Source organism: Channa argus, chromosome 7 (genome assembly GCF_033026475.1).
Source record: "Channa argus isolate prfri chromosome 7, Channa argus male v1.0, whole genome shotgun sequence".
NCBI lineage: Eukaryota > Metazoa > Chordata > Actinopteri > Anabantiformes > Channidae > Channa > Channa argus.
This window is the reverse complement of record NC_090203.1, coordinates 13638693-13657712: the sequence shown is the minus strand read 5'-3', so window position 1 is coordinate 13657712 and position 19020 is coordinate 13638693. Positions and strand designations below refer to the sequence as shown.

The 19020-nt window shown below is 38.4% G+C and overlaps 2 protein-coding genes across 2 annotated transcripts; one reads left to right on the top strand and one right to left on the bottom strand.

The window, feature by feature from the left end:
• Positions 1 to 1017: 1017 nt before the first annotated feature.
• On the bottom strand, positions 1018 to 11719 carry pde11al (phosphodiesterase 11a, like). The gene is made up of 20 exons (XM_067511713.1): positions 10655 to 11719; positions 9929 to 10087; positions 8675 to 8764; positions 8262 to 8402; positions 8092 to 8156; positions 7786 to 7906; positions 7416 to 7491; positions 7256 to 7323; positions 7043 to 7135; positions 6105 to 6155; positions 5799 to 5945; positions 5593 to 5700; positions 4673 to 4782; positions 4499 to 4589; positions 3829 to 3929; positions 3527 to 3604; positions 3374 to 3437; positions 3119 to 3193; positions 2877 to 2960; positions 1018 to 2758 (listed from the first exon to the last, which is right to left on the bottom strand). The coding sequence occupies exons 1-20, from the start codon at positions 11426 to 11428 to the stop codon at positions 2426 to 2428; spliced, it is 2829 nt and encodes a 942-aa protein (XP_067367814.1). The 5' UTR covers positions 11429 to 11719; the 3' UTR covers positions 1018 to 2425.
• A 3326-nt stretch (positions 11720 to 15045) lies between these two features.
• LOC137130604 (sperm-associated microtubule inner protein 4) lies at positions 15046 to 18842 on the top strand. The gene is made up of 9 exons (XM_067510972.1): positions 15046 to 15182; positions 15523 to 15659; positions 15771 to 15842; positions 15944 to 15973; positions 16096 to 16286; positions 16365 to 16444; positions 16584 to 16653; positions 16847 to 16935; positions 17065 to 18842. The coding sequence occupies exons 2-9, from the start codon at positions 15652 to 15654 to the stop codon at positions 17542 to 17544; spliced, it is 1020 nt and encodes a 339-aa protein (XP_067367073.1). The 5' UTR covers positions 15046 to 15182; positions 15523 to 15651; the 3' UTR covers positions 17545 to 18842.
• The last annotated feature ends 178 nt before the right edge of the window (positions 18843 to 19020 follow it).

Below are 19020 nucleotides of genomic sequence, written 5' to 3'. Positions count from 1 at the left end.
AGTGTCCACATATAGTATATTACAGTATGTCAGACTGAATAGGAGTAAAAGTCATAGTGTCTGTGTGTTAGGGAGATTAAACAGAAAAATGCATCAGAGAAGAGAAACAGAGGGGAGGGAGAGAGATCAAAGTCTGTGGTCCTGTATCAAAAATGAGATTGGAAGGCTTTCTCTCCTCTCTCCATCCGGCTCGCTCCTGATCATTGACCCTGAGGAGAATAAACTCAATCCATGTTGAATTATAGATTAAGGCCTGGCTCTGGCTATGGCTTGGCAGCAGGAGTTTTACACTCTACGGCTGCTACTGTTGCTTCACCTCACTCCCTTATTAAAACTAACATCAAACACTCCCCAGATGAATAACTGGATTTAAAAGAGACTGTATGAATATGTAGAGATTCTGTCCACAGTGTGCTCTATGAGGCTGTTGATGCGTTTTGTTGGACACTCGGATTCATGGATGAATTAATCTTTAGTTTCACTTTTCAAAAGTGTTTTTCTCAATGATAATCTTTTATGCACAGATGAACTTTTTTTCTTTTAACTACATGATTTGGAAAGTGCCACGTACTAACAATTTTACCAGCATTCTCTAAAAGTGAGTATGAAATGAAGTTTTGCTCCTAACTCTGTTGTTCAGATATTCTAAGCAATTGGCACAACTGGCAATCAAGGTGTCACAAATGCAAATACATTATGTATCTTGGTCACAAGATAAGATTAATCAGCAAAGTAATTGATTTATGGTTCAATCAAAGTATAGGCAAAGTCTTCGAATACCATTTTCCCACAAAGAAACGTCACTTTGTAACAATGTGTTCACAACCAGTCTACTGTAGATGTCTCCCTTATGTATCAGTATAAATATCAGTACATTGTTAGTAGACTTAATGAAATCAACACTCCATCCCATAATATAATTAACAATAATAGTGATTGTAAGCACTATGTAAATCCTAGTTGAGTTTCATTACATATAATTGTGTAAACCAAAAATACCACACAAAGCAGTTTCCATGCCACATCATTTTATTCACAAAACCAGCTGGAGTTCACTTAACTCCCCTTTCTCTGTCAATTTCTTGTGTTGTCTAATGTTCTATTTATAGCAGTTCATAAATAGCAGAAGAAAATGCCAATTTTTGCATAAATATAGTGTCCGGTGTATGAAAAATAATGAATGTATAATTGTGGTACAGTCTGTGATCAAAAATAGAAATCTTCTGTTCTGAGCAGAGATAGTCCAGAAACCATATTCATACAACACAACAATTAACACTTCCCTACAGTGATTTCATGCAAAATCTCATGGGGCAGTCAAAGGCATCAAGATTATATCGAGTGTCAACATCAAACATGAAACATGCGTTTTCAACATAATTAGCATGCTGTTCAGTGTAAATTGCAAAAGACTGTTTGGAGAAATCTCAAACAAATGGCATATATACATATTCTGCTTTATATGCTTCTTTAAACTGCTCTTTTGGCATTTTTCAATTGTATATACTGTGTAATAATGTCTCCTAGATGTGTCATGATCTGGAACCTTTACAGAAATGCATCCCTCCTTACCTAAAGATGGACAAACTCATGGTTCTTTCATGCTGTTTGGTGCAGTTTAAACATATACTGGAGAATGACATTTCTGTAGTTTGCATTTTTATGAAGCCATTGGCACATACGTATAAAGAGAAAGCAGAAATGGGCACTGAAGAAAATGTTCTCTTTTATAAACACAGTAAACGCACATACACGTATTTTTAACTCATGTAAAACATGAAGTAGTGAAAGTACATACATATTCCAAAAATGTTTTCTTTGCTTTCAGAGCATTTTAAAACTAGTTTGAATTTTTGTGTCATCAATAATGATGAGTTTACATATGACACAGACAAGCAACAAAGTTACAGTTGTAATAAGTAACAGTTGACAGCTCAGTTAACCAACAAACACTAAAACTAATGCCATGCAAAGATTTGCAACTGAGGTAAGACAGCCAGGTAGTAAGAGACATTCAGGAACGAGATCACGCTCCAGTATACATTCATAATGGCAATTTATGTGACACAGAGAAATCACAGTGATTGTTTTTTGTTTTGTAAAGGCAATCCAATGGGCTTATGTTTATGAGGCAGTTCCCATTACAAAGAAGTACAGTAATATGTGGCCCTCTTTGGGTTTAGTCTTTCATCCTTACAAATTAAGTTATAAAAAGGTTTCAGAGATTTTGATGACTGCCCTGTAGGTAGAGTTTATTCAAAGGAAAGTATTCCAACTCCTGAGTTTAGCACAGTGACACTTGGGAGAAGTTCATCAGATGAAAACATTTAGGGAAGTGCATGTGTTGGAAAATTACACGGTATATATGAGGGAGGGTCCCCCTGTGAGCTGTGAAATGGAGAAACATATTAACACTTTACTTGCTTTACTTCCTTCCTGCAGCTGTTGTGGTGCCAGCTGATGCTGGTTGAACGTCACATGGGTTTTCGTTTACTCGGCACTTCAGACTTTGACTGCACTTAAACTTTGATCCAAATGTACCGTTTTCAACTGGCTTCACAGTCCCTGTGGACTCTGAGTGTTGACTGGTTTCTCTGCTTTCATGGGATTCAGAACTCTGATCTGACTCAATGCTGTGATTTGACACAGACACTGTGCAAGTTTGCTGACAGGATGAGCAAAGCTCCTGCCACATCTTTCGATTGGCATCTATTCCATCAACCATTGGCTGCAACTTCTTGTTAAGCTTTAGCAGAGCCTATGAGTGGAACAGGATGATATTCAGACTCCCAAACAATGAATTCATTTTTTTGGGGTTACAAATACAGGGAGTGAGAAGGTTAACTGTAACTGTTGTCGTCGGGGGGCTCTCCTACCTGGTAAAGAGGTTTGCAGATCCTATCTATCCACTCCAGCTGTAAGGCAGGTAGTTCATCTTTTCGATTACGGTCAAATATGGCCTACAGACAAATGATAATCATCAGCTATCCATGACCAAAACATTCATCATATATATTTAAAAGGAAAGTGTTTACATAACAATATTTGATTTTCTGGTAAGGCAGTGTACAACATCTGCTTTAAAATCCTAGGTAAAAATAAGACTTTTAAAACTTACTGCTGGGGTCAACTTGAGCTCAGACCTCTCCCTGTCCCCTTGTTCAAAGAATTCACTCGTCACCAACTCTGCAACCTTGGGACATAAATGAAACAATAATTATTGCATTATTGCACTCAGGTGTGGTCAAATCTTTTACATAAAAAATGGGCTAAGAACTCAACAGGGAGCATGCATTTTGCTATAGTATGATAAAATACACTGCAGTTAATTACTGAATCAAATGAGACATATGAAAAACTCTGTGACAGGAACCTGTTTGGATATTTTCCAAGGACGAGTGACGGCTCCCAGATCACATGCTGTCATCAGCATAGACCTGTTCATGACATCAAATCTTTTATTTTGCACTTCACATTTAAAGTGATCTTGGTACAGAACATTTTTATTTAGGACAAAGATAGAAACCTGAGAACTTCTCTGTGTCCCTCATCTTTCCAGCTGAATTCTCCAGACAGAACACAGTCAAAGAACTTGGTTCTGCATCTTACAATGCAAAGAGACAGTCAAGGGCACAGAAAATGTTGGCAAGCAAAAGAATACACTCTGTTTTTTTTTTTTTAAATCACACAAGCATTTTACAATGCAAAATTTTTACTCTTCTAATTAATTGTAAGAATGTATCCAATAATCTGGTTTAAAGTATTTCACTTTTATTTTTTACCAAACACAACTACTTCAGCACTGCATGCATTAAAAAGCCCACTTACTCAAAGTGCAAAGTAAGGTCTGTGGAGAGAATAGCCTGCTTCAATAGTTGCATCATGTTACTATACTCCTTAGAGCAGAGGTTGGCAAAGACATTGTGACCCTGCGAAAAAAATACAATAGTATACAGTAGGCAAATGCAGAAAAGCAGACAAGGATGAGTAATAGTGGCTAAAATGGCTCATTAAAGCCAATACATAGGTAAAGTCATCGCTCACTGTCAAATGAAGTTCCCATTAGCAATGTTAATTAGCAATGTGTATAGACTTTCTCTGTCCTCTGTTAAAACAAATCAATGGAGAACACTGTTCCTGATAATCTAACTGAGCTACACCTAACACAAAGGAGCCTCACAGCGTAACTAGCGGTCAGTGCTGCCACCCACCAGCAGGGTCGTTTTCCTCAGCACCATCCAGAAGCTGAACCTGTGCAAACCGATCTAACACACAGCGCTCTAAGACACATTGAAGCAAGATTCCCAAAAGGGGCTCTTTGAAAGCTTGTAGCTTTTGTTCATTTTTGAAATTTTGTTTCCTTGTTCATTTGGATTTGGCTCATTGTCAAATTAAATACTTGCAGCTTCTTGCTTGATGAAAGCAAGATAAAACCACAAACAGAAAACTATTACAGTTAATGCAATTAAGGAGTTACATGAGAAAATATTTATCTGACCTCACTTTGTAAGATCATGACGGCATGATTAAAGTGATGATGCTCCAATGTGGCAGATGTCCCATAGAGCAAAGCCAGAGCCGAACCTGTTCTGAAATGAAAAAAAGCACACCACAGCAAAACTTTCAGTCCAGGCAGTGATTTATCATCATACGTCAGGGTGTCCTTACGTACTTGGCTTGAAAGGCATTGTTGGTGCCTCGATGGTCCAAGTCATGACACAGACAGCCGACCATCAGTGCCAGGATCTCCACTTCTGACAGAACATCCTGGAAACTGGCAGTCTGTCAGAAGTAAAGCAGAAACCTATATTCATATCCATTCCTTAACAAAGTCAATATCTTTTTATATATATATATATATATATATATATATATATATATATATATATATATATATATTATATATATATATTAATTCATGTTTGATTACATGGTTCCATTTTGTACTGTAAGGAGAGGATCAGGAGTGATGTAATTGTGTATTGATATTTGTGAACGCTCAAGCATACCTGATCAACCTGGAAACTTACTATTCTCTCTGAGGCTTTCCCCAAGGGCTCAAGTATCTATTTTAATGTTGCCTTGATTGTGTTTCTCAACATGTTTCCTCTTAATGATGTTTGCTTGCTTTAATGAGTCCTCTGAGCCCCATGTTTCTCTTGACAGATTTCAAAATAACTACAGCAACTTGTTTTCCCCATTGAGGGTGTATGTTTGAAATATGTCATTTGGTGTAATTTTACCTTTATTGCAATAGACAGTAGGTCAGTATGGATTAAAAGCAAACACAGAGAGAGACTGGAAGCAGCAATGTGTGACATTCTGGAGTCAGGTACCTTAGGAGGCTTGGTAATTTCTTATGTGTCTGTTATTGGGCATGCATAACAACTTTGGACTGTTCTCTTAGCCCCATAACAACAGTTCCCTTCATCTTCAAATATAAAATATTCAACATTTCTAATCCATCATTTTAATCATGTTTGAATCACATCATGTTGGAATCGTTTGGGATGTTCAGTAGACTTTAAAAAAAATTCTGGAGTTGAAGTTGCTAAATGAATGCAGTGTACATGAATGTGACTGGAAACTTACTGTAATCATAACAAACATGCACTGTGACACATTGAAAGCATGTCTCCAGTTATGATATGCCACAGTTCGATAGTTTTTTCTCACAGTCAGAAGCCAGCGGCACAAAACCTACAGAAAAACACATATAGAGGTGACAAACTTGCACATTCACAGCGGACTCTAGTGCTACAGACCAACATTTTACATGGCACACTCCAGAACCTCACCTCATAGTCAATTTTAAACTTCTGCACGACACCAAGTTCCAGGAACATCCGGAGTGACGCAGTGATCATGGCATCATTGTCCAAAGAGAAGTCATTGAAGTGAAACTCATCAATGCCTAACTCACTGCTCAAGGGGATTTTGGCTGCCTTAGGGAGACAGGACAGAAATGTCAGTCACACAGTGCTAGCAAGGAGGGAAGCAAAGCAGTGACACAAGTTGCAAGCTGTTTCTGGATTCTCCTTTCACTTCAACTACTGACAGACATCAGTTTATATTTTTTATCAATATTTGCCAATGAGAATTACCTTGAGTCTGTCAACTTCTACCTTGGAGCATGTAGCATGGTAGGACAGCATCTAAAAAACAGAAATCATGCAATCATCTATTTTTGTATAGAGAGCACATGCTACTTTTAAAACCAATTTGATGCTAGAGTTAGAATCGCCTGACAGAAACAAAAATCCATCAGGTGTTTAAAGAACAAAGATTATGTGACTGAAGTATAAGAGTGTGATGCCTTTGATGAGAGGTGAGCAGACTGGCACATCCATTTATCATAAATTATTGAAACGATCTGATATATTTACAGCAGAGAAGCAGAACCATGTTTGCTCAGAATAATGTGACGGCTCAGATTAGATACCGGGCAGTGGACCAGATCACAGATCGACACACTAATGACATGAAGACCCTCTGTTACTATGAGCTTTGAGCAGTGATACCAAACTCTTCTAACTTAATTTAAATAAATGTCACAATCTATTTATGATGTTAAGTATAATATTTAGAGTAATATAGATGATAGTTATTTAAATCAGCTTCAACACAGAGACAAACTAATATGTTTTATATCTCTATGAACATTAATTTGTTCATTTTGAGATTACTAGACTAGAGATTACTTTTCAAACCAGAACATATACAAAGTTTTGGGTAATCTTACTAGTTCTAATATGCATTTAAATAGATGTAACATCATATTTTTGAAAGTATATGTACTGACATTCACTTTTTTGCAGATTAGTGTTTTTATACCATGTTTTATTGCATAATATATGAAGAGCATACTTGCATGCTCATCAGGGATTTTGACGTGACTGGTATCAAAGATATCTTTCTATAATATGCTTTATCATAAATAATACATGTTTTTCTTTTTATACACATTTTTACCTTTTAATAAAAAGTGAGATAACATAAAAGATTAAAAGAAGAGTTTTAAACATCATGCTCTTATGCTTACATCCAGCGCTACAGATTGCTTGGCCCACGTCTTCTTAACTTGGTTGTACATCATGGTGTTATTGATTCCAAGTCCACAGAATATCACAAATGCCTGCATAATGCAAAATAATTACTTAATTAACAACTGGCATAATGTGTGTCCAGTGTAAGAATGTACGCTACAATAAAAGTTTGATAGTGCAGCTCGTTTAAATTAGTTTTAGGCAATTACCTCAAACAGTCTCTGGTCAGCATCATTGAAAGTCTTCCGATCCAGTCGGTTCAGTATTTGCGCAACGCCTATAGAAATTACTCACATCATGGACTGTCACACACACACACAGAAACTGGTTCCCAGTAAGACCAAATTGATTTTTTACTGGTCAACCTACCAATTATCTGATGAGTTCGATTCCAGATAGGGACACATAGCACTGATCTAATGTGAAACCCAGAAGCCTGATCTGCCTGTTAAAGGAAAAGAAAGTGACTATAGAACACAACTTAGAAGAGTTCATGTTTTTTAGAAATGCATATTTTTATATTGTTTTAAAGAGCTGTAATTGTTTTAGTATCAAATAATACTTCTGTTTAAATACAGCAAATACACACACAGGACAGCACTGAATGTGGTAAGTGCCAAATTTTAAAGCAAGTCTGTGTTACACAAGCAAAAACTGTATATAAGAACTGTCTACTTCCTGCTGTCATGCAATTGTCTTAGTTCTGATAGGTGTAATAGGAAGAGTAATAGTTCCACACCTCAGCATCAAAACGTGGATCCTGACAAACATCGCTGATGTTAACAGGCAGTCCTGTGGAAGCCACCAGCTCAGCAATGCTGTTATTGATGAGCCAATCAGAACACGATAGCTTCTCCATGCTGATGTTCACAATAATGCAAACAGGACAGACAGTCAGGTCTCCGCGCTTTTAAACATCCGACACAACAGCAGCAACATGGAGTGAGTTAATGTTTCACACAAAGTTTTGTTACAGCATATGAATGGTCTCACATCATCATCTGTTCAACGTGTTTCATTGTCTTACACATACAGTATCCTTCACCTGATGTCACGATCCATGTTGCACAACGGAGACATGAGTTCAAATGTCTTCGAGAACTTGACAACCTATAAAAAAGACATGCACCATTACAACTGGCAGCGGCAACGGTAAGCAGCCAAAGATAAGCAGGTTTTGTATGTTAAATGCTGCTAAGGACCCAGAGGTCTTACAGGTGAATCGATGTCCTCTAGGAGAAGCACAGAGCAGCGTTCACAGTGCAGGAGGGTCAGAGCTCGCTGCATGATCTTCCTGACAATCTTTTCCAGGTCAGTCTGCTCCTCAAACAGGTCGTTGACCACCTCCAGAAGAGCCTGTGACAGAGAGTGCGGGCATTCCTTAAACACTGTTAAAATGTCATATCCTCTAACACAGAATAGTTTGGTTAGCCATTGTGTGAATTTCATTTTATTGTAAGACGTTAATAAAACCATTGAGTAGTAGGATGCTACTGTAGGTTTAAGGTGTGATACTGCATCTACAGTGTAATTAGTCTTTTTTATCTATATTTTATAAAGATATAATAAAGATGTAATGTTAGTTACCCCTTCAAACTTTTTTAAAAGCTCTGGTTACAAATTCTCACCCTACTCCTTTCATACTCTTTGCGAGACTCTGAAAACAACTTGGCATTGGAAATCGATATTCCACAGAATGGTAGATACATCTGCAGCACCTGTGTAAAAATACAAAAATCGTGGTGAGAGGTATGCACAATCTCTAAATGTAAGCTCTTTATATGCTAAAGAAAAACACACAAAACAAGGAAACAGAAAGTATGTGTGATGATGGAGGCAGAGTGTCATGATGAAGACAGCTCCTCTCTACAAATTTCTCTTCAATAGTTTCCCTGTTAATAAAATATTGATTTAGGGAAAGAAAGCATTTAGTAAGAAATCAGGGGATGAAAAATTTCCAGATAAGCTCCACGATTTCTTTTTCTATTTTCAGTGTCTTTGTCACAGAAAAGTAGTTTCACAATGTTTAATGTTTTGTTAAAGTCACATAAAACAGCCTAAAAATGCTACTTGTACTATAAACTGGATTTCTTTGAAGTACAACTCAGAGAACATACTGTGCTGCACATATTTAAAATAAATGAAGAATAATTGAACTTCTCCAACTTTATTCTGCCACCTTGTGGACAAACTGCACATGGATTATTGCACAGGGATGTACATTTGTATTTTGTTTTGTTTTCTTTTGTTTTCAGGCTACAAATATTACTGGACCAGCATCTCTGTGTATTTGGTTTTCTTGACTGCTTTTTTAAAATCTTCCTGTAGTTAGTCAATGATCATTTAAGCTTTTTATTGCCTGCTGACAACCAACTTTAACAAAAAAGCCAATACTTCTAACCTACAATATATTTATTTATTTATTAGTCAGTTGTTATTTATTTTATTTTATTTTTTTGCTCATATCTCATATCAAACTCATATCAAGTGGATTAGTCTGGGAACAATTCAAAGTCTATCCAAAGAAAATGTGTATTTTAAGTGTGTATGTACAGTATATTGCACAGGCAGTCATCATATTTTATGATCCACACTTAAGTAAGAGGTTGATGTGCTCTTTTCACTTTCGTGGTGTTTTGCTTTAAAGGGAACATTCTGTCCCTCTTCACAGCCATTAAGAAGATTCAAAGTGTAAACAGTGTTTTCAGCTGCATGGCTCAAGCACATCTGTGCAATAAGTGCAGCTAGTCTGTGGTTGTGGTGGTGGTTGACTGGACCGCCAAGTTTACAAAATAAAATAATCAGTGAAATGCCTTTGGTAACATTAAATGAATTTTAATAAAAATGTATAATCCACATGCATTAATACTGTAGACCCTCACCTTCTCATCATCCTCAGTAAAGGGGGTGCCCATGGGATTTTTGTTGATTGCTTGTACAACACCTATGACTTCTCCGTCACTGTTACAAATGGCCAAACAGAGGATGGACTGAGTCTTGTAGCCTGTTAACTTGTCTATCTCATCACTGAAGCGGTGGTCCTAGAAGAGTGGTACATATCACACATTCAAAATCCCACACCAACACACATTTACACAGCACTGTGCCAAGTAAACCCAGCACTTCTGATTTTTTACCACACCCCTACAACATCTGGGCTTTTGTGTCAAGAAGATTAAAGCAACTCTGAAGCAGCTACTAGGTGTGATCCTGCCTTATTACAATTCTGCAGTACAGGCCTGGTTTTACTATAAGCAGAAATACTGTAATATGCCTGCCCAGACATATCTATCGCAATTAGACCTCAGGGGACCAGCAGCACAGGGCCATGACGGGGTGCGCATCTGGCTTGTGCGAAGTCGTAACGCCTTTTTCCTGCCTGTTCCTCAGATTACTATGAGGAGAGTTTTATACTCTCTTGAGTGACCCATCATGCAACGGGTGGCACAGTGTTGCCACACATGATGCTGACTGAAATCAGGGGATCACAAAATTATTATTGAATAGATGTGGATAGTTTTCATTTGGGCCAAACATTTAGTGTCTGATCTATGCCTTGGGAGTAAGACTGGAGTACCCCTTATAATTTGGATCAGGTTCACGTTTACCTCATATGCATTCGCGATGTTTACAGTCTCGCCATGCTCTGCCACGTATCCAATGATACCCTTCCCCCATGGCACCTGCACCTCACTGGAGTCTAGGGTACTAGATGAGGGTCTGACCGTGGTCCCTGAGTGCACATCGAAGAATTTGGACACCAGAGTCCGCTTGTGTGCGGGTCCTTCCACAAGGAAAAGCGAACACCTGTCTGCATCCACCAGGATGCACACATTGATCAGGATCTTATAACTCAGGTTTGTCAGGTCCAGCTCATTGGAAATATCCTTCACTAACTCCAAGAAAAACTCCCTCTCGTTGCTTTCCTTGAGTCTGTATTTGTAGTCGATGGCGCTGGACGCGTATTGGGGCACGTTGACCCTGGACTCCAGCAATGCGCTCAGGATGTGCGCGGTGGTCGGGGGCAGGGAGCTGGCTTTACGCAGGAGCGCACGGCGCCTCATGCTGGACTGAGACTCGTGTTCGCTAAGGTGCACATGCTCGTCGTAGGTCCGGTGTGTAGTGGTCGCCTTGGACCGGGCGAAGTTCCGTCGCAGCTCCATGTGGGATGATCTGCGCTGGAGCCCGTCTGGGTTGGTCGGCCAAAGCGGGTCTCTAGCAGCGCCACGCTTCTCCTCGGCTGTGGACACTTTCGACGGCTGATGCTCCTTCAGCCACCTGCTCACTTGATCACATTTCGCCTTTCTAACGAGATACTCCTCGAAGAGATGTGGATGGCAGTCCAAAAAAGCCTCTATATCTGAGAAATCAAAAGTTGTCATGGTGAAAGGTGCTGCGGGGAACAAGTGAGACACTCAAGTGTAATCGAAGAAGAGTTAGACCAGCAGCTGATACAGGCAGTTATGCATGTGCAGCTTCTCAAAGAAGTGAAATACTCCCCAGAATATGTATTACTTAATCTCTCATATGAGCTTCTTCATTGGGCAGCCTGTTGGTGCCTGATTATCTGTGAGTAGAACTGGGCACATGGATTTAGTTTGTTTAGACTGATGACGCCGGTAAGAGGATCTGCAGCTGTCAGTCAAACAAGATTGAGCTGTGTCTATGGAGATGTCTCTAGAACACTATGCAGAGGTTTGAACAAACTCGGAGCATATGTACAGTATTCTTCCCAGAAGTAAAAAAAAAAAAATTAATGCAGGCTGTTCACTCGCTCCCTCTGTTCTGTGCCACCAGAGACACTCTGTGCAGGGCTCCAATCAAAACCGAGTACAAATGAGATGTTTTATTTAAGGCGTTACCCAGGATGGACAGAAAATGACAAGAACTTCTCCTTCTTTTCCTGTAAATAGAAAACATTTCAGCAGATCAAAGTTGTCAGCACTTTGAACCATTATCATCAAAATTGACTTAGTCAATATAGCAAAAGGTGTAGGTAAAGTGAGGTAAATATTTCCTAGAAATGTTATAAATACAATAAATTGACATGCAGGCGCAATGCAAACAAATAGGGTTCACATATTCATTGGCATTAATATGTGGTATGTCCTTTTGTAGATGAACTACAGAGATGAGGTACTGTACAAAGTGTTCTGACAAATTCTTGTTAAGCATAAAGAAATGAGCCAAAGCTATTAAGAATTTTAAAAAAGAACATTTAAATACAACATTCAAAGAACATTCAAAAAAAAGCTCTTTAAAGTTTACAACACATAGATAGATAGATAGATAGATAGATAGATAGATAGATAGATAGATGTAAAGGTATGAAAGAAGCTCTGACTCTCTTGCCTCATGAATAACTCAAGGGCACTTGGCTCACAGCTAACAGAATATGGCTGAATAGATGGAAAGAGAACATGAAAACATACAAAAATGTGTTTTTTTTTCAAAATTTTTGCACAAAGCTGCAAGTAAGCAGAATAAAGTAAGATTCGTGGTATGCGTTAAGATTCCAAAAAAACATGGGTTTGAATTGCATTAAAATTTATCACATTAGGGAGACAAACACACTATTGTTTTATCTGCACTGTTTTTTTTTTATGCCCTCCCCACCCTCACATATACTTCACCTATTTGGACACACACGCAAGCACCCACACTCTTGGCAGCAGGTCTGTGGTTGTGAAAAGTATTTGTTGTATGAGTTTGCACATTTCTGGTTTTAACCTGTCTTGTTAATTGTCTCTTTTTAGTGCAGATATGCAGATTAACCTACAAAACCAAATTAATGAGCTTAAACAAAACAGGGCCCTACATCACCGACTAAACTCAATTTGCAAAGATATTGTTTTAGATTTGCTTCTGTACTGCAACTTCAACAACAGAAAAATTCTGCTTACACATTAATGTGTGAGTAAAATTAAGCAAATGGTATTTATTGCAACACAGTCACAAGTATTAATAACACTAATACTAACAATAATAGCAACAACGATGGGTCACTTTTCCGAATTATAACTACATATCTTGACTTAAAATAGGATTTACAAATAAATGCAGACCTTTAACTTGTAATGGAGTATTATGCGGTCTTAGTACCTTTACTTACCTTTCCTTAATATTGTCCTCCTTTACCATTACAATTTACTGTGTTAATTATGTCCAGATTTTGATTTAAAAACCTGCTTTTCGTGGACATAATGTAGGTCTGTGAATAATGGCCTTGGGGGCTCAACTAATATATGTGGGGACACAGCCCTCCCCAGCACCCCTCTACATCTCCGCCTGTTTTAAAAGGCACCACGAAATGTTCTCTGGTGTTTTATGTAGCATTTTATGTTTCAGTTTGAATACTTGGTGCAGTTGGAAAATGACCATAAATAAAGCAATATATAACAAACTTGGAGCTGGGGACAGGTAACACAATGTATTGGCTCTCATAATACTGGGATTCATAGGCCAGTGGGGACTCGAAACTAATTTTCCCCCTCTGGCAGGTTTTTGAACCATGGAGTTAAGCTGAAAACTTAAAACACTAGAGGGACGTTTATTAACCAATGTCACACATTTTTTCTTTAGAGAGAGGTAAATTAATTTCTCACAACGTTTCAGAGGTTATTGATGAGCTAACAAGCTGAATTCCTGTTGGTGTGTTAAACTCCACAGGGGTTAAGCAATAACTTAATATTAAGGAAATCACTGCAGGCTGCGGTACATTTATAATGCAGCAGCAGGAAATGTATTGTGGAGGGTGGCTGTTTGGCTGCAGCAGAGCAGGGTAATTGCTTACTAGACTTAGGTTAGGCTGCTTGATAGGGCTTGGATGTTTTGTTGAGATTTTGGACAAGGTCTCTTGGGAATCCCAATTAAAAAGCAGAATGCAGAATATGGGTTTTGTGAGGGTCGATAGACAAGGCAAGATTTGTTGCTTGGAAATCTCTTTACGACATATCAGCTGCACTGACTATGATTCTGTGGGATGTACACTTTTCATTAGAAACACTGTAGTTTTGATTTTGGTATTTCTTTCTTCCCCAGAGCTTTTGTTTCTGGTTTAGAATTTGAGGGAATTTAAACACGTGAATCAGACCTAATGATGATGGGCAGTTTTTTGCAAAATTTATAAATACAATGAATATTAAGTTTTATAGTGAAATAGATATGAGCCCATGGTTTTAGGGACTAATGTCAGCAACATTAAGCACTGCATAAAATATCAAACTAGGGATTGTTACATTTTCCCCAATGGGTACTGAAGCAAAGAGGTGGCCTCAGTGGGCAAAATCTCATCAAATGAGCTTTGAAGATTAATATAAACCATAAATGAAACTTTTTTCGTCTAGAAATAGGGTTTTGCAATGTGGTTACTTTTAATCATTTTAGGTCTCATCAGAGTCAGATGAATAGGCTGGAGCTTTGAGTTACCACCAGTCAAGCAAAAAATACATGACAATGTAACAGCACAAGAATGTACATTTACTAAATTCACTAAATGCTATGAAAACGCATTCTATAAAATAAAAACAGTTTTTAAATGAACTGAAGAAATTGTTGAGTGGAAATGATCCCTGAAACTTTCTTTGTACAGGTTTGTCTGAGGCAGGCTGGATGTATAACTGTTTCTGTGTTGCTTAGAAATGGAGACAATGAAACATGACTCCTGTAACCAAACACTACCCACACACTTCTGGTATCTGGTGTCAGCATGCAGTGGCTTTATGTTCATTCCAGCCCAGGCTGAGTTATATGGGTTCACCAAACTGTGAACGTGTAATATTATCAGATCCAGGCTTGATGGTTGGATGACAGACATGCTGTGCAGGGATTACCCACAGGGTATTCAAAAACTAGCACAATATTAAATAGTACCACACATTGCTAAACCAACATAACAGGTCAAATAAAAAACTAAAAGGCTGTGTATTGTAGTATGCTATGGGCCGGATTGGGTGTCACTCTGATCCTATTGTTTCTTGTAACACTGTCACCACTGCACAGGTTACAAGCAAAGAGAGGAAGGTCTTATTCTGTCAACAAAACCTTCAGAGTTTCCAGGTTTATCTATGTGGACCAAGGTGGCTGGTGCCAGTATCTACATCTGGAGGACAAACTAAACTCTGGATTGCACAAAAGGTGAGAAAGGAGGTATTCTACCCCACTGATTTCCTCTACATCACTGCCCTAGCAAGTTTGTCTTGTGAATTTCTTTGAGTACTTGTGCACCACATAGATGAAGAGCAGTGTTATGGTGATAGAGTGTTAGATCTTGTTCATGTTTACTGTGCAGCACTAAGGGCCCTAATGAAAAACCTGTCAAAATGTTCAATCATCTGATGATGACCAAGATAAATTACTCTTAATTAACATTCATATAAAAAGCAATGAGACAAAACAACTCCAATGACAAGCAGTCGTGGCTTCACCTTAGATTAATCCACTGTTTCTTTGCTCTCATTCATTATTCCTTCCCCAGAGTTTCGTTCCCTTTTTCACCCTCTATTCTGAGTTGGAGATCCAGCAGCCAGATGGAGCATCGTGGCTGAATCACGGCTTCCCATCTGAGTTAAATGGCCATTATTAAGAAGCTTTTGGAGGAGCCATCATGCCTGTGTGAGTGTAGAAACAAACAATGACGCATAAAGAATTCAAAGATAGTTGCAGAGTTAAAAATGTAATGCATCAAATGTGGTCTAATTATAGATTGCTATTTTACCTTCACAGGGACATCACCAGTCATCAGCGTTATAACAGTAGCAGCAGAAAGAAGAGTAATGTTCGATTCAATGACCAACTGTAAGTAGTCATTGATGTATATAAAATATAAAGTGATTTTAAACTAATAAAGATTGATTTCATGGTGGGGATTCAAAATAAAAAGTTGTTTCTTTTCCCAGGATACCCAAACCAACGGATATCATTATAGGGTGAGTACCTCTGTTTGACCGTGTAACTCTTTTTCCATAGATGCATGAAAAAATAGAATAATAAACCATTGAATATGCTTTGAGTTGACATAGACCTGCTTCAAATATTATACCCAAAACAGGAATAAAATGATAGAGACTGCAAGTCCAAAGGAACATCCTTATTCATCTCACATCTCTCGGTTTGCAATGTTCCCGTCCTTCTGGTCTCCAGATGATCCTCATACCGGATTCGGAGCTGCATCCCAACCTTTCCCAATCCCTCTCATTCCAAATAGTGCACCAGATGTCACCGTGCTAAGCAAAGCTATTGGTAAGAGGTGAATGTATTGTTATAAACGGAATAGCAGAATAACCCGAGGCCTTTGAGATGACTTCATTTCATGCACAGGTGGTCCATACAGACATGAGATCTTGGAGACAACCAGGAAGAAAGCTGTTATGTGGTCTGGAGAGCATGGCTTCTTAGATGTGAGTAATGTAACATATACCTTCACACTGTCATTGAAGTTAATCAATACATGACGAGAGAGAAGTCTTCTAACCCACTTCTCCAAAGACAGTGCTGTCCAATACTAAACTACATGACTGTGATTTGTCATTATCTCAGAGGACAAGCAACATGCTGAAAAATCTGGAGAGAGCACTCTGGATCACCTCTTACCAAATGCACTACACAGGTAATGAAGCCTAAACACAGTTAATAGGTTTTTTACAAAGCAGAAAAAATGTGGAAAAATATATAATACAGTTTGTTATTAGAATTGACAAGTATTACAGTTATAAATAATCCTTGAATGGAATTGATTTGACTGAAGTGAATTGTTTTATGTCAGTAACCATTAATCCTGTATAAATATTATATTTTATAAGGATCTGGGCCAGCGAATCATCTGAAGATAGATGACTACAAGGAAAAAATGAGTGACCTTGCTGGGCTGAGTTCACACACTGCACCACTGGTAAAACAGCAAAGAGTAGTGCATGTTTTTACAAAAACATTTTCAGTGTGCAACACAAATCCTGATGAGTTCTAATCCCTACAGTGAGAAAGATCGTATCCTTTGTTTGTTCCCTCTAAACAAAAACAGGGATGGAGAAGAAGACCGGAGAGCTGTGTGGGGAGAAGCGCATGTAGTTCATCTCCCCCTACTAGTCTTACCCCCCCCCAGAGAGAGTCAGACAGAGATAAAAGATTGACTAAGCACAGTAAAGAGCGGCACAGTCGGCCAACTGTAGCCAAAGACCAGGCAGCTAATGACTTCCATACTGAAATATTATCAAGTGCAGCTTCAGGGGGCAGAGAGCTGTCGAGCAGTATCGCTAACCCTTGTGTCCTGCCAAGGCCTCCAGTCCTGCCTCGCATTCACCCAGCGGACAGAGTTGGGACTGTGAGTAGAGAAGGTGCCCCTCTCAACCTCCTTGTCCTTCAAAATTCATTCAGTAAGTCAGAGGCCCATCGTAACTTCAACAGCTCCATCGTACATGCTGCTGTGAACCTGAGGGACAATGTGGCCACAGAGAAAAAACATGACTTCTATGGGATCAAATGCTACTACCTGCATGGATAAACTCTAACTAAGGAAGCTAATATATCAGCTGTAACAATCTGAATTGTACCAACTGAACTGTTGTAGCTTGAAGTCCAAAACCCAGCTTTCTCAAATTGGATTGGTCAAGGCGAACAGTTTTTCATTTCAATTAGTGAACATTGAGTCTTATTGTATGTCTATGCTTCATAATTTCTTTCAGAACTAAAGAATTGCACAGTCTCTTTGTTTAACTCAGTGCTTGCTCAGTATTGTAAAGAGTCGACATTGCAAACATTGTTGATTTACTCTGTGGTTTCCAACATTTCATTTGCAATTTTCATTAGCACTAAGGACATATTATACAATATTGGCCTTTCTATAAGGCTTCAGTAAGGTGTAAAATAAAATAAACAACCGTCAAATCCTCAGGAATGCTCAGCAGCAGTAATTTCTGAATGCTGCACAGATCAATGCTTTGGTCTGTGCTGTAACCTTTCTAATTTTACTGAGGATAAAATTTGTAAAGTGTGACACAGAGTTAACCATAGACGATTGTGCTGCCTGTGGTATGGAATCCACCTCTGTATTGTAGGTACTGCAGTAACCTTCTTAGCTCGCCTTTGTGAAAAGGAAAAATGCCTTTTCACACGTAATCTGTGGCAGTCAGGCCGACTCACTGTGACAGGGTTTCTTTGTGACAGTAAGTCCTTGAACACCAAAGCCTGCAGAACTGAGTGATTGAACAGCCTCTCATTCAGACTTTCAGAAAAGATGGACAAATGTAAATTTCCTCCTCAATACTCTAGACCATCTCAGCGTATTTCTAGCAAGGCAAAGTCCTTAGGGGAACTAATTTAAGAGTGTTTTGTTGTTCTTCTTCTTTTTTTGTCTTTTATTTATTTATTTTCTTTATATTGCTTTTGTGAAACCTGCATTTATGTACAAACTGTCCTCCTGTTACATTCAGGGTCACATATACAGTTTAAAACCTGCATAGTCCCATTCTTCACAATGTGTCATCTTTCAATATGTCAGATTATTTTGCATGTCACACATGCTCTGTATGTTGACTAGGCTATACTGTAAAGATATTTTATTCTAGTCTGCTAAATGACAATGTTAATGGAATGAGTAAGAGTGAAACATTGTGCTTCAGTTGTATATGCAACAGGTGGCAGTATGTCATCACTTTTTAAGCACAATTTATCACGGCGACTTTATTTCTTCTGGAAAGAGTAATGTTGTCTATTTGACATCCCACATAAAGAGTAATAGAATAGAAGATAATAATTCTGTTGTTTATTTATAAATGGAGAGTGGTGTTTAAGAATAAAACAACTCTGCATATACAAAATATTGATTCCACAATTAAATGAGTCGCCTAACAAATGTTTAATCTCAAAGTCGTTGCTTTTTTTGGGGGGGGTCTCCTCAACACATGACAGAAAGAGACAATGTCAATGACACAAACGCCTCCCCTTTAAGATGACGCTGCGCATTGCCCCGCATTGTAAT

What these genes read in the sequence shown, in the direction of transcription:
- pde11al (XM_067511713.1), bottom strand. Translation starts at nt 11,428, where the DNA reads ATGACAACTTTTGATTTCTCAGATATAGAGGCTTTTTTGGACTGCCAT. An exon ending in CTGACCAGAGACTGTTTGAG is followed by an intron (nt 7,136 to 7,255) that starts GTAATTGCCTAA and finishes TGCATTATGCAG; the next exon opens with GCATTTGTGATATTCTGTGG. An exon ending in AGTTTAAAATTGACTATGAG is followed by an intron (nt 5,701 to 5,798) that starts GTGAGGTTCTGG and finishes GTTTTTCTGTAG; the next exon opens with GTTTTGTGCCGCTGGCTTCT.
- LOC137130604 (XM_067510972.1), top strand. An exon ending in GAGAGCATGGCTTCTTAGAT is followed by an intron (nt 16,445 to 16,583) that starts GTGAGTAATGTA and finishes TCATTATCTCAG; the next exon opens with AGGACAAGCAACATGCTGAA. An exon ending in TTACCAAATGCACTACACAG is followed by an intron (nt 16,654 to 16,846) that starts GTAATGAAGCCT and finishes ATATTTTATAAG; the next exon opens with GATCTGGGCCAGCGAATCAT.